At 39.1% G+C, this 15,119-nt stretch overlaps 1 protein-coding gene across 6 annotated transcripts in view; it reads right to left on the bottom strand.

The window, feature by feature from the left end:
- Cpeb4 (cytoplasmic polyadenylation element binding protein 4) overlaps positions 1-14,850 on the bottom strand; it is a 64,091-nt gene extending 49,241 nt beyond the window's left edge. For 2 of the 6 annotated variants that reach the window (XM_037200560.1, XM_037200562.1), the window contains exon 1: positions 12,313-14,850. In XM_037200560.1, the coding sequence (XP_037056455.1) occupies positions 12,313-13,437 (1,125 nt within the window). In that variant the 5' untranslated portion in view covers positions 13,438-14,850. The remainder of the gene's footprint in view (positions 1-12,312) is intronic. The other 4 variants (XM_028893336.2, XM_028893340.2, XM_028893339.2 and 1 more) reach the window with 3 other exon arrangements.
- Between the last annotated feature and the right edge of the window lie 269 nt (positions 14,851-15,119).

Here is a 15,119-nt window from a genome sequence, read left to right as displayed (position 1 = left end):
CTCATAGAGATCTACCTGTCTCTGCCTCCTGAGTGCTAGGATTAAAGGTGCATGCCACCACGTCCAATTGCCCTTGTTTTTTATACTTGATGCCTCAGAACCACATGGTAGTGTTCTTATACTTGAGGATGCCTCACAGTCACACAGGGGTCTTGTTTAAGAACAGATTACTGAGTCACCCCAGATTCAGTATGTCCAGGAAGAGCGTAATAATTCATATTTCTGACAATTCTCCATATGAAATCAGGGACTACACATAAAAACTACTAAGGTAAACAATCCCAATCAACACATTGGTTTCATTAGCTATTTGGGGGTGTGGTTTGCATCTTATTATCCTTATTATGATCCTGATGGGTACAGTCCATCTCTTAAGTTAGCTACAAGAAACAGTTTAAGTTTCCTTATAAAGAAAGGGGCTTGTTCTCCAGACTGAAAATTTCCAAACTCTATACAGCATACATCTTAGCAATACAAATCAAGTTCAATTTCAACAAATGGGGAGCTGTTCTTGAAGAAAGCAAGTGGTTAAAAGCAAACAAAGTAAGAAATCTGGCACCTAGACTGTCACTATTATCTCTGGCATCTATAGTCTGTTATTTTAGGCATATCATTCTTTTTTTATCCAACAACATAGAATACCTGACTTCAGATATTTATTAATAATGTGTCTCCTCTCAAAACTGTTGCTCAAATGCCCTATAAGTCTTCTCTATTTAAAAAGACAGGTGAAGCACATGCTCATTCCTTTTTAGTTAAGAGTCTTAGATTCCTTTTAGTTAGATTCTTCCTGAGTTAAGAATCAAGTCCTATCATTAAAGAGCTGTATAGCATATCCTGATCCACATTAGTTTACGTATAAAAAGTGTAGCAGTATGATCTCAGATTTATACTTGAATCTTGGTGTAAAACATCAGTACCTACCATTTGTTAAACATTCTGCATTTTCTTAAAAATCATTTATAGAGGGAAATTATTACCTCTATCAATTCCCTAGGACTAGAGACTCTCAAGGCAAATTTTCTCATGTTTCACTCTTATCTAAGGGGATATCCGCATTCACTAGAAAGAACAACAGAAAACATTCCATTAAATAGTTTGTACGGGATGTCATTTTTGTGCTCAGAGAGTATCTTCAGACTAAATTTTCTCATTGAAATATATCCCATGCTAACCACTACTACCACCACTCTTTATTGCCCCTTTTTATAAACTTGTGTCCCTGTGTTTTGGTGCTACCAGACTGGTATGACACACAAAATAGAATTGATTGCATACAACCAGATCACTAAGAGTCCAAGGCAAAATTCATCTCACTACTTTCTTCATTCCCTTTCTAAGATCACTTTTAGTTTGCTCTTAATCCATATCAGGCTGGGGAAGTTGCTCTTTCTGGCTTAAATTTTCCCTGGTGAAGAAGGGAAAGGAAAATATTTTGGTTCAAAAGGAAAGTCTATGCCAGTGTGTCAGCTGCCAAAACAAATAGGAAGCTTGAAAGTTCTGGGAGAGCTCATATTTAATCAATGTTAACTATGGGAGTTTTAATCCAAGATTTTCCAAAATATAAACATTCTTCTTGGATGAAATGCTATTTGTGTCCACAAATCACAAAGAGGTGACTGTACAGTTCACCTTCAGGACTCTACTTCCAAAAGGCCTTACACTCCAGCACAGAGTAAGCTTCTTTGCCTGTGTCCCTCAGCATTCTCATGCTGCACCAGACAGACAGGCTGCTGATTATCTCTCTGGATAGGACTGCACGCTTCCTGTAGCACAGGTACAGCATGCACCAGGAAAGCAAGAAGCTGCCTTGTTCCTCCTGGCTCTGAGCTGCATTTCTCACACAAATTAATCTGCATTAGTTTCTTACAAGTACTATATGAAGTCACTAACTGTTGTTATTCCATTTTAGGGAAAAAAAAAAAAAGCGTAAAGTCACACTGTAAGTGGTAGAGTCAAGCTTCAGAGGTGAAGTTTAAAAATGTATTCAAGTAAGTCATATCATAACCTAGAATGTTCATTACTGACATGTGCAAGGTATAAAATTCTTTGTTGTGTCTGCATGGCCTGGATGTCAGGGGTGACATCCAAGAAGTAATTACAGATGTGAAGAAGGGACAAGGTAAATACATTTACTAGCACCTCACATTTCTTTGCCATCTCTCTTCTGAGTCAGTACTTTCTCATCATAACACCTTCAATAAAGGTAAAGAGTTCTGACTTCAGCTGCTAAATAATTCTAACAGAGCTCTAAACTATAGCTGAATCACTCTGATCAGTTCATAGCTCCATTTGGTTCCCACATGAACTGATAAATCAGAAGATCTCTTCAAAAAGCCTTTAAGAAAATTGTCTTTTATTTCCCCTTCACTAAATGTCATGTGTACTTATGCATTTTGAGTATTATACAATGTTTAAAGTTGTTTTTTAAAAAAGAAAACTTGTTGCCACTTATTTGAATTAAAAAAACCAAACTGGCAATTTAGACTCCATTAGTTCAATGGAGTCCCTTCTTCTTGGCTATTTAGTCATTTTGACCTTGTTGGAAGAAAGAAATAGTTAAAAATCCATTCAAGATTTGATTCCAAATCTCTACTTACTGGATAAGTGATCCTGGCACTGTAATGTCACTGAATCCTGATTTCACACACACAACAAGAAATACATTATCTCTGTAAAATTGCGACGAGGGGCCAAGAAGATGTCTCTGGGGGGAGAGTGCTTGCTCTGCAAGCATGGAGACTCAAGTTCAAAGCACCCACATAAAAGCTGGACATCCCGCTCTTAGGGCTCTTTCCCTTCTGTTGGGTTGCCTTGTCCAATGTGGTATGATGGTTTTTCACTTGATCTTATTACATTTTATTTTGTCATGTTAGGTTGTAATCTCTTAGAAGCTTGCTCTTTTCTAATAAGAGACAGAAAGGGAGTAGATCAGAGGGGAGGAGAGGTGGGGAGGAGCTGGGAGAAGCACAGAGAGGGAAAACTGTATCAGGATGTATTATATGAGAAAAGACTATTTTCAATAAAAGGAAAAAATAAAATCTAAAATCCACAAAAAAATAAAATTAAAAATCTGGGCACAACTTCACGTGCCTGTAACTTCAGCATTGTGAAGTGGAGACAGTCAGATATCAGGGGTTAACTGGCCAGGAAGCCAGGCCAAAATGGTGAGGCTTCTTGTACAGTGAGAGACCTTGTCTTGAAGATACCCAATGTCCTCCTCTGACTTCTGCATGTGCACACAAGGGCAACTGCACCTGCACACTCATATGCACACATCCACACAAACAGAAAACCGGTGAGAAGTAAAGGAGACATGGTATGTGACAGGGAGGCACAATGGCTGGCAGCTAGAAGGCATCCAGTGAACATCCCTGCATGCCTTCCCTCTGTGGTATATGAAAAAAGAGTGTGAAAGTCACATTTTAAGAACAGGTTATTGGCATATCTGAACAATCTAGCTCTTCTGTGCTTCACTATGGCCGGTTTCATCCAGGTTATCATAATAAGCCAAAACTTCTGGATCCAAAAATATCACTGGAGATGTTCTCCTATCTAACAAGCTACTCAACACAGGAGGCCATTGGTTTAAGGAAAGTAAACAAAGTAAAACGCTGCCCTGAGAGACTGAGTCAGGTCACAGACACACGAAGACCCTAAATAGCTGTCAGAGTTCCTCCTCTCCAGGTCTGCTTGGCCAGTTCAGGGCCCAGTCAGAAGAGGGACCGCAAACCCAAAATACACTTTTTATGCCTAAGCTGAGACTTCTGTTTTATAACTCTTAATATCTCTTCTTTTTTTTTGTGACCCTGACAACAATGACAAAAAGCAGTCAGTCCTACCTAACAAGGCCACCCCATCTTTATCTCTCTCTGTAAAGTCTTGTAGGCAGAACACACTCCTCAACTCTCAAGTAGAAAACAGAAAGTTACCAGACTGTACTCTTCACGAGAAGGCCTTCTCTTGCCATAGTCAAATAGTTCTAGCCTACAACCCATCAAAAACAGTAAATACCTATATATTGGAGAGAGATGAATGAATAAGGTTTGATACACTACACAGGCTTCCAAAAGACCCCCCAATCTCTGAATTCCTTTTAAAAAAACAAAATATGAACAGAAAAATAATCCCCAAAGCACAGCCCTGTCCTGTTCTTTTTAATTCTTTCCAGAGATCATACCCACAATTCCACAGTAGCCTAGAATTAGAAGAAAGCCAAGATTAAAGATTGTACACTGCTAGTGGATTTTCTAGTCAGCAGTAGCTGATTTGATGGTTTAGCTGGGCTATTTGCTTTTTTGGATGGCCCAGAAAGAGAAGAAGCGACCAGTGTATGTGGGAGTAACATCAGGCTGAGCAGGGAAAACAGGCTGAGCAGGGACGACAGAAATGCGAGCCATCAGTATCTTTAAAAGATACTTGGAAGAGTCTTTGTGTACCCTTTAAAGACTCTGTACCTTTGACAAGTGTATACTTTTACAATGAAACCCTACCACGTCTAGATATATGGCAGAGAAGAGTTCTGAGGTGTAGGTGAGAGAGGAGCCAGGGACAGCCGAAGCCAGGTGACTACTTTGTCTAGTCAATGTTTAAAATTTTCCATAATAAAAAATTAAAAAAATACACGAGGGAGAAAACCTTATTAAAAAAAAGGGGTAAATCACCAGTCAGACACTATATTTATTGGTGTTCAGGAAAATAAAGATTATTATGTAGCCTGAGTCCCACTATTATTTATGTTCAATTTTATTTTTAAAATTATACATCATTTATAAAAATTCTTTAAATTAAGTTCAGTTATCGCATACCAGTCATGCAGTGATTTCCACATTTAAATGACATTTATTTTAGTGTGTGTGTATGTGTTTCTTGTGTGGGCATGCACAAATGAAGATCAGAGGACAATCTGCAGGAGTAGGCTATTTCCTTCCACCATGTGGTGCTCAGGAATTAAACTCATGTTGTCAGGCTTGGCCACCGGTGATCTCACCTGCTGAGCCAACTTGCCGGCCCTGACTAATATTGCTATTGAAAATCTTGTTTTCTTTTAATAACAGAATCTTCTGGAAGACAAATATTAGACATATTCTTATTTTACTCTCAAAAGGGCCAGAGAAAAGAAATGAGAAAAAAAGGGGAATAATCAGGAAAAAGCAGCATGCTTGTCCTGGGTTATATGACTAATAAACAGCAAAGCCATATTTAGAGTCCAGATCTGATCTGTCATAACTAAGATTGTTTTAGGGGTAAAAATGTTCTTGAAGTCTCATGGACAATAAAGTGACAGCAGATGTTTTACTAGCTAGCACTATGAACCTACTAACTAGATGCATCCCTGTAGGCTTCCTGAAAGAACTATTATTTAAATTGTTACATCACATTTTAAATACAAGTATGGCTTTAAAATACATAATATCAAAGGATTAACTATACCTTACTTTAGTTGTAGAAAAATAATTGGGGGATATAAAAAAATACTGTGCAAATTCAAATTGTCCAAGCTCAGTACAGCACAATATGGGAAGTATTTGAATAACTCAAGGCTGATGTTTAATATTTCAGCCCATAAACATGAGGCAGGGCAATGTATAGAGACCGGGTTTTCTTTGAGATGAAGCCGGACCAGAATTCTGCTATGCAGAGGTTTTAAGTCTGCCTTTAGTGATACCATTTTGTCATAGAGTGTAAGTAAGTAATGTATACAGGTGTACAAAGTAGCTTATGTAAGAATTTATTCACAAATTTCCAATTTGGATATTTCTATTTTATTAATAATGGTCACATTTATATATCACTTCTGTTATATCTACAGCTGACTCTGTTTGCCTTATAGTTTAATCAATTAAATTAAATCCTGAATTAAAATGGAGTTAAATTAGTAGGTTAGTTTATGATTTGCTTATAATGTTAAGAAAAAATGCATGCTAAATATCACTCAGATATGAGCAAAGGTTAGAAAGAGATTATAAAATACATTATCATTTTTGTGAGAGTCTCATACCTATTTCATAACATAATTGCTCAATAAATTTATGCTAAAAATTAAAATACAAAAATAAAACTAAATAATTATAAAATATATATTACACTATATACTATTATTATCTATGTAAATATAATATTAAAAAGTTACACAATATCTAATTTACTTAAAAAATAATTTAATTATTTTTATTTTATGTGCATTTGTGTTTTGCCTGCATGTATGTTTGTGTGAGGGTGTTAGATCTTGGAGTTACAGACAATTATGAGCAGTCATGTGGGTTCTGGGAATTGAACCAGATCCTCAAGAAGAGCAGTCAGTGCTCTTAACCACTGAGCCAACTTTCCAGTCCACAATATCCGATTTAAATCTATGGTGTTATTTCCAACTTCTTATGAAAAGGTCACATAGTTTCTATTAATACGTTGTTCTTTTAATATATAAATTTACTATATATATCCTAAATTTAATATATCCATTATAGTATATAAAGTAAAACATGTTCTAAAGTTTTTTCTTATTTTGAATAGGGTATCACTCTATAGTCCAGGGTGACCTGGGACTTGCTATGTGCCCAGGCTGGCCTTGAATCTGTGATCTCCTGCCTCAACCTCCCAAAAGCCTAGGTAGAATACACTGTTGGAAGCAATGTGACACCACAGGGCTTTCAAGATTATTTTCACTCTATCAAGACAGAAAAGTCGTAAGAAAAAATGAATTTAGACTGTAAAATTCAAACATAAGCCTAAGTTAATTTTAACAGTACTTTCACTATTTCTTTCCTGGGAGCACCACCAAAGATTATTCTCACAAGCTTATCCTAGTGAACTAAATACCATCTTCCTAGTTTCAATTAGCAATAACCATATTCACTAGACTTGAAATAAGTAAGCTTTTCCTGATAGGTTTCAGAGCAATTTGTTGATCATATTTCAAGGCTGCCCTGAAAACAATACAAAATAATGTTAGAAATTCTTTGCTGAGGGCTCTTGCAGAGAACCTGGGCTCTGTTCCCAGCACCTATATGGCAACTCAAAACCATCTATAACTCCAGTTCCAGGGGATCCAATGCCCTCTTCAGGTCTTCAAGTACTAGGCCTCATGAAGTATATAGACATACATACATACATACATACATACATACATACAGGCAAATCACTCAGACACATAAAATATGAATTAATAAATCTTTTTTAAAATGAGGGAAACACAAAGGGAAAGGTTTTAAAAAAGGTCTACCAGCTGGGCGGTGGTGGCGCACGCCTTTAATCCCAGCACTCGGGAGGCAGAGCCAGGCGGATCTCTGTGAGTTCGAGGCCTGCCTAGGCTAGAGTGAGTTTCAGGAAAGGCACAAAACTACACAGAGAAACTCTGTCTCAAAAAACAAAAAACCAAAACAACAACAAAAAAGGTTGTTCATTTGCTAGGCGGTGGTGACACACACCTTTAATCCCAGCACTCGGGAGGCAGAGGCAGGCAGATCTCTGTGAGTTCGAGGCTAACCTGGTCTACAAAGCGAGTTCCAGGAAAGGTGCAAAGCTACACAGAAAAGTCCTGTTTCAAAAAACAAAACAAAACAAAACACAAAACAAAACAAAACAAAAAGGTCTACCACAGTTAGTTTCAGCTCTATTAGGAAATAACAGACCTAGTTAGAAGCCCTCTATGAAGAGGAAGAAGTTATACCTCCTTCCCAGCATGTTTTCCAGTATTTCAATTCTGACAGAGCTAGAACTATCCAACACATATTTTACAAATCCAAAATTGGTTTCTTTCTAAGTCAAGCAAAAGATTTCCTGTGCCAAAATCTCTCAGAATCAAATTAAGAAAAGATAAAATGGAATGAGGTTGAATGTTATGATGTTTACTAATTCACCAAGACTTGTCACCCAAAGCACTACAATTACTTTCTGATTATAAGCACACAGTATGATACAAAATTTTAAGGACACTAAGTTGACACCATCAAGTAAGTTATCATGGTGACAAGAATTACTTGTGTAATTAAGACAACTTAATAATCCTGTGATGTTGTGTCTAAGGTAAGAGCAAATGGAGCCCTAAGTAAAGTCCTGAATTCTCTCTCTACCAATCAAGATTGAGGGTAATCTTTGTGGTCACTTTCCTGGTTCTTAGCTAATGGAGATGGGATCATAAATGGAGCTTTAGGTAATAGTATATAGACTAAGGAATTCTGTTCTACTTTTCCTGTAAGGACAGATCTAGGCATCACTCCAATAAGGTACTATATTCAAATATAATTACTGGCAGGCATCCCAATCTATTATTTGGTTTGGAAATTGGAGCTCCAGGATGTATTTGGCAGGACAGACAGGACTTATTTTCTCCTTAATGTAAGGGTCAAATCATACTTTAGTCACATGAATATGGGCCTTGTCTCTTTATTTTGAAGTCAGGACAATACAACCCAAAGTTACAGGGTTGAGAAATCCTATTATAAGAATAGAGCATATCCGGAAGCACCTAACCCATTCCTGATATATAGTAACTACTCAAAATTAAAAACAAAAGGATCTGGGGCCAGTGAGATTGGGTAAAGGCACTTGTTGCCAACCCTGTGGACCTGAGTTCAATCCCCAGGCTCCACATGGTGGAAGGAGAGAAATAACTTCTGCAAGTTGTCCCCTGAACTCCATGCATGTACAGTGGCATTGGCATGCACATATAAATACAATAAACAAATGTAATAAAAAATTAGTTATTGACCTTAACATTATGAAGTTTAACATTTAGAGTTGATAAACAAATATGGCATATTATTTTTTACTTTTAAAACTCAATGAGCCAACTTTTGTTTTTTAATGGAAAGCCTCATGTTGCTCAAGCTGGCCATGACTTCTAGACTCTCCAACCTGCTTCAGCCTCCAGAGTAGTAGCAAAAACTATATTGAACTTACAATCAGCTTTTGGTCATTACATATAGTTAACTTTTCCCCTTTCATCTCACATGCTTCTGAGAGGAGTTCCTCTCACCCTCAACTTAAATCTGTATTAGGATTTTGTGAAGAGGTATCATAGTATAATGGTTAAGATCAAATCTTGCATGTGAATAATAATTTCTACTCATAGGATTATTGAATGAATTAATACATACAAAACACAACATAAAAGGCAATTTATATATTATTAAATGCACATTAATTTAATGTGTCTGAAAACAGGATTCTCAAGTTATGCCTTCTCAATTCATACCATGAAGCTTTAGACTAGGTAAAAACTCAGAAGCAATTTTTAATTAATTTTTTTCTCAAAATATACCTCCTTGGTGGATCAGTTAGGGGGCTGTTGGATATATAGTCAGGGCTCATAAATGTGGACAAAATGGAATGTTGAAAATGGATAAAGAAAAAACTGTGCAGGAGGTCAGGCAAGATGGCACACTGGGTAAAAGCTACTACCTGAGTTTGATCCCTGGATCCCCTTGGTGAAAGGATAAAACTGGCCCCTGTAAGTGATCTTCTGACCCCCACATGTACATGTGTGCACACATACAAAACAAAAATGAAAAAACCCTGGATACAGACAGAACAAAAACAAACCTGCAGTAAACAAATGTAAAAAACATTCTGGTTCATTTCAAACTAAATAAATGTTGCCCAATATTAGGCAAGTTTCAGATAATTTATTTTTAATATAACAATGATATCCTGTTTGGATGTGAATATTATAACCTCATACTAAACTCACTACCAAAAATGATGGAGATAGGGAGCAGAAAACAATCCACTTTCTAATCTTTCCATATTTGAAAAAAAAAATTTTTTTTTTTGGAGACAAGGTCTCACTATGTAGCCCTGGCTGGTCTTGAACTCACAGAGATCTACCTGCCACCCAAATGATAGGATCAGCCTTTCTGTATATGAACCAGGTTTACTGACCACCCTTTTTCTATCCTCAGCATAACCGACAAGAAAAAACAAGAGGAAAAACAATTCAGTGCTGGAAATCAAATTCAAGCCTTATACAGGCCAGAGAGGTGCTCTATCTAAAACCACCAGCCCTCTGAAAGGGTTTCTAACAACAGCTTTTAGTATCAATCTTAGTCTGTCATTTAATCAATCAATTTAATCACTAAAAAAACTGATCCAAAGGATTCCACATGTTGAACACATCCTATCTGTACCACAGGGAGAAAACCTGACACACATATATAGATATTTTATTTCCTGAACTTCTCATTTCCCCCAAACAATTTTTTGTCATAAGTTAGTAAGCTCAGAATGAGAGTGTGACCAGGAGGTCACATAACTTTACTGTTAGTGTATCGAGTAGCAAATAAGAAAGAAAAGTGTATTCAGTTCCCACACTGATCAACCTAGTTAAAAGGTATGTGTTTTTAAAACTTTATTTATTTAATTTTATGTAAGTTGGTGTTTTGCCATGGGTGTCAGGTCCCCTTGGACTGAGATTACAGACAGGTGTAAGCTGCCATGTGGGTGCTGAGAATTGAGTGCTCGTAACCACTTAGCCATTTCTACACCTCCCAAGGTCTAGGTTTTGTTTAGTTTTTATAATATATATTTTATTATTTTTTTTTATTTTATGTGCATTGGTGTTTTGCCTGCATGGATGTCTGTGTGAGGGTGGATCTTGGAGTTACAGACAGTTGTAAGCTGCCATGTGGGTGCTGGGATTTGAACCTGAGGTCCTCTGGAAGAGCAGTCAGTGCTCTTAGCTGCTGAGCCATCTCTCCAGCCCAAGGTATAGGTTTTTTTAAATTAGCAATACATAAATAGTTCATAAGTCACCTTTGCATTAAATTGCTTGAAATTTATGCTCTAAGGAACATTAAAAACAACTTTTTAAAGCTACTGTCAGTGTCTTGAACAGCTACTTATCTTTTACTACATAACAATTGTACTTCAGCTTGGATAAAAATAATGTTTTCTAAAAGCAAAATGCCAACAACTTTTTGACAGGAAAAATCCTTAAAAATAAAAAAATTTAACACTAAATTTGACCAAATATTTTAAGATGCCTTGCACTGTATCCTTAAGGAGTGAAGAGATATTTATTTAATTCCTTGGACTGACATGGAGCTCTTTTAGCAGACTTTTACTTCCCTTAAACAGGAATACTATTTTATACTATGATTTAGTCCCTGCAGAACTGTATCTAAAATAACCCTTTTGCTGTAACACATGTGTTACATTCATGTACAAATAATTTTAATCCCATGTTTAGTTTCCTTATCTGTAAATGGGATAATTATAGAACTCACCTTGTGGGTCTGTTGTGAGGACAGGTTCAGTGTTCCTTATTCCTTTCTATACATTTTCTAAGGACACAGTAATGATCATACTCTATAGTATATAAACTGAGTGTTGCAAGTGATGTTCAACTAATCTGAAATTCCCTTTACTTTATTTCTGTGATATAAACTGGCTGTTCATTAGTTCAAAAACATCAAACAATGTGACTCCTACCAGATAAAGGATATACTAGTAGCAACAAAGACAAGTGATCTTTGCCTGGATCTATTTTTAGGAATGGTTTAATTATCTACACCCCTAGTGTTAACAATGGAAAATAAACAAGTGGGTGAAGGGCATCACATACCAAAAAAGAAAAAAAAAAAGAAAAAAGAAAAAGAAAGAAAGAAAGAAAAGGCACAGCATTCTGAAATCAACACCTTCATGGTTTTCAAAAAGAAATGGTTAGCATTTAGAAGGCCCCGAGTTTTACACCCAGAACTGCAAAAAATAGTAATAATGATTTTAAACATGACAAAAAAAATCATCTACTGTTTCTCCCTAAGTAGTAGTCCTTACTATTACAAGAAAGGTCAGAGTTTGTAGAGAGATTTAAGAGGAATTGCTGAATCCATCAGTTCAGACTGCTCAGACTACAAGGTTCATGTCTAAATATAACCAGGAGGAAAACTGCAACCTAGTAGTTAGCTGGTTTCAGTGAATCCCTACCTTACAATGTCAAAAAAAGGTCAGTTTTAGTTCCTTCAGATAGGCAGTAAACATTCACTAGTTTCCACAACAAAACACATATCTGCTACATATTACTGTTCTTCCTCAAGCAAGAAGAAAATTCTCTTGTTAAACAAGAAAGGTATCACAACTAATTAGGGTATCACTAACTACCTGATATCTGTAGTTATAAATGGAAAAATTAAGGCCCAAGAAACAAGTGACTATTTTGTTCCAATTACACTCATTTGCTAAAATAAAGACTGGCAATCAACTCAATTTCTAAGATCTCTAATGTGAAAACAGACAATTCCAATTCTTTCATTCCACAGATACTCCATCACACAACGTCCTTATTCATCTTAATCTATTAATGGAACATCTTACCGGAAAAGGAAAAATGTTGTCAGCCCTGTTCAAGCTATCTTCCATCCAGGATTTGGGAGCAAAGGCTGAGCTAGGGCGAGCATACTTCTGGAGCTGAATATGATTGCTTGCAAAATTTTTCTTTAAAGGTGAGATGGAGTTCAGGGGTGTTATTCCACCATTCAGCCCTCTGCGGTGATCTCGGCCTTGAGAAGCTCCCCAGCCACCATAGCCGCCACCTCCTGGGCTCCAGGAAGAAGAGGGAGTTGGAGAGGGACTCTGGTAGCTGCTCCATGGAGAAGGAGGTTTGTTAAGATTATTCGCCAAATGAGGCAGCTGGTTAAAAGCAGCATTTCTATGTGTGAAGGGTGGGGGGTGGGGACTGGCAGGAGACCTCCTTTGCTGCTGATGCTGGCTGTGATGATGCTGGAAATGGGGGTGATGAGGATGGTGCTGGGAGAGAGGCCCGATCTGAGGGGAGAAGCTACCACCAAAGCCAGGGCTCACATGATGGGGGAAATTTTGAAACAACAGAGCACCATTATTAGCTGAAGCGCCAGGGACCCCACCCTGGTGAAAGAAACTTGCATCTTCATTGATTATCGTGGAGGAAGAAGGCGCTATCGCTGCTGACCAGTTACTGAAACCAGTAAGGGACGATGCACTAGATGTCAAGGGTTGGGTGGAAGTACCGAGGCCCGTGGCTTCTTGATAATCAAACCCTGCCAACACTGGTGATTCAATGCGTATTTTTTCTTTTCCATTGCTGTTTTCTGAAGAATTGTCCCCTGGATTTTCTTCAGCTTTTGCCTTTTCAGTTTCAGGCAGTATTCCAGCTTCCTGACCTGGACTTGGGGAGAGTTGTTGCTTTTCTAAAGGGTCTTGTTGTTCCTGCTGTTGACTTTTTCCTTTTTCTGACCCCAAGATCTCATCCTGAATGTTATGGGTAGCTGGAGCAGGAAAGAGCCAAGCTGACCCAGCGCTGCTGCCATTGGCAGCTGTGTTATTATTTATAAAAGCAGCAGGGTTGGGGGTGGCATTTTGGTGATGGTGTGGAGGCTGCAGATGTGGATGGAATCGCACTGGAAAAGCAGATTTATTCCCAGTATTGCTTTGCACTAGCACTCCAAACCCGTAATCCCCCATTTATTATTTTTAGGATCAGAATCTCACAATAAAAAAAAAAAAGACAATCTAATGTCTCGAGTCTTTCCCCACCGTATCTCAAATTTGTTTGTTTGCTTGAAGTATCTTATTTATAGCTAACTCAAAGATCACAGCTTAACACCCTAAGTATCTCTGATTTGGAATTCTGGTCTCTCTGGAAGGAAAACAACTAAAAAAAAAATCTCTTAAAATATTGATATGAATCCAATTAGGCTTATTTCTAGGCGGGAATAAAAAAGGAAAAAGGTAAAAATCAAGTCTTTGGTTAGTAAAATAGGCGCTTTCTTTTTCCAAAGGAAAATGTACATGAATGACATGAACACAGCTTCTCAAGCATCTATGGATATAGAAGAATAAGCATTGTGCAGAGTAAAAATATATCTATATAAAATTTAACAATCACATATGGTCTTCCTCAGCAGTTTAGATTCACATAAAAATTAGAATAGGATTAAGGGGAGAATACGTTCTCTTCTTGGCAGCTTGGTTAAAAAAATCAGGAATAATTTAAGAACATTATATATTATATATTTATATATAGATAGATTATATTAGGTTATCTGGGGCGGGAGGTGAATTTCTGGTTGCCAAAGAGGAAATCAGCCTTGACTAAAGGAAAGGTGATTGCAGGGAGGTTTCTGCTGTTCCTGGTCCTGTTTCTGTTCTTTTGTAGGGTGCAGTGTGGGCCTCTGGGACTGTTCCTGGGGCTCCGGGTGCAGATCTTGCTGCGTTTGCTGTTCTTGGGCTCCCCTCGGCCTCCTCTCCCCCATGAAAGGGGTTGGAAACACCCGTTTCTCCCTCTGGGGGGTGTCGCGATCAGGAGGGATTAGCGAGACTGGACAAGGGCGAGCTGGCGGCCCGGGGGTGCGGGGAGCAAGGGGGCGACCTGGAAGGTCCTGCGGTTTCTGCCTCTTCCCCTCTCTGCGGCTCCGGGATTTTTTTCCCTCATGGGACCCAGGGGCGGTTTGTTCAGTTCTCTCAGTTCGATTCTCCGCCGGGGGGAGGGGGGTGAGGTGGGGGGAGGGGGATGGACAAAAAGGAAAACCCCGCTACCGTAGTTACTCTAAAGGAGCAAGGCCTTCCCCTGGGCTCGCGCTCTCTTTCCCCCTAGACTGCTTTGAAACTATAATTTAGAAGGCTTTTGTTTCTCCTCACGGTTGCTGGGCCGCCGCCGCCGCCGCCGCCGCCACTTTCCCGGTCCCGCAGTCCCAGCTGTCGTCGTTGGGGACTCCCCCCGGCTCTTCTTTTTCTTTGCTTCTTCCTCCTCGTCTTCCTCTGCTGCCGCCGCTGCCGCCGCCGCCGCCGCCGCCGCCACTGCCTCCGGTGCCCGGGTCCCGCAGCCGCGGCTGAGTCCTTCTCCTCAGGACCGAGCCGAGTGAAATGACAACCAGCTGGAAAGACCGAGAGACACTTCCGGTTCGAGGAGGGAGGGGCAGGGTGCTGCGGAGGCCCCGCCTAGCCTCCGAAAGACCAATCCGAAGCTACGATTCCGATCAGGCCACGCCTCCAGAGCTCAGAGACCCTCCCAGGAAGGTCTCCGGTCATCTCAGAGCCGCCCCTTCCGCCTGCGCCTCGCCCAGCGGGGCCGGCGCCGGAGCCGGGTCCGCGCACGCAGTGAAAGCAGTGCACCGCCATCTTTTTTGTGGGCAAAGACTCCTTCG

This window comes from Peromyscus leucopus, chromosome 8b (assembly GCF_004664715.2).
Source record: "Peromyscus leucopus breed LL Stock chromosome 8b, UCI_PerLeu_2.1, whole genome shotgun sequence".
Classification (NCBI taxonomy): Eukaryota; Metazoa; Chordata; class Mammalia; order Rodentia; family Cricetidae; genus Peromyscus; species Peromyscus leucopus.
This window is presented reverse-complemented; position numbering and strand designations above follow the sequence as displayed.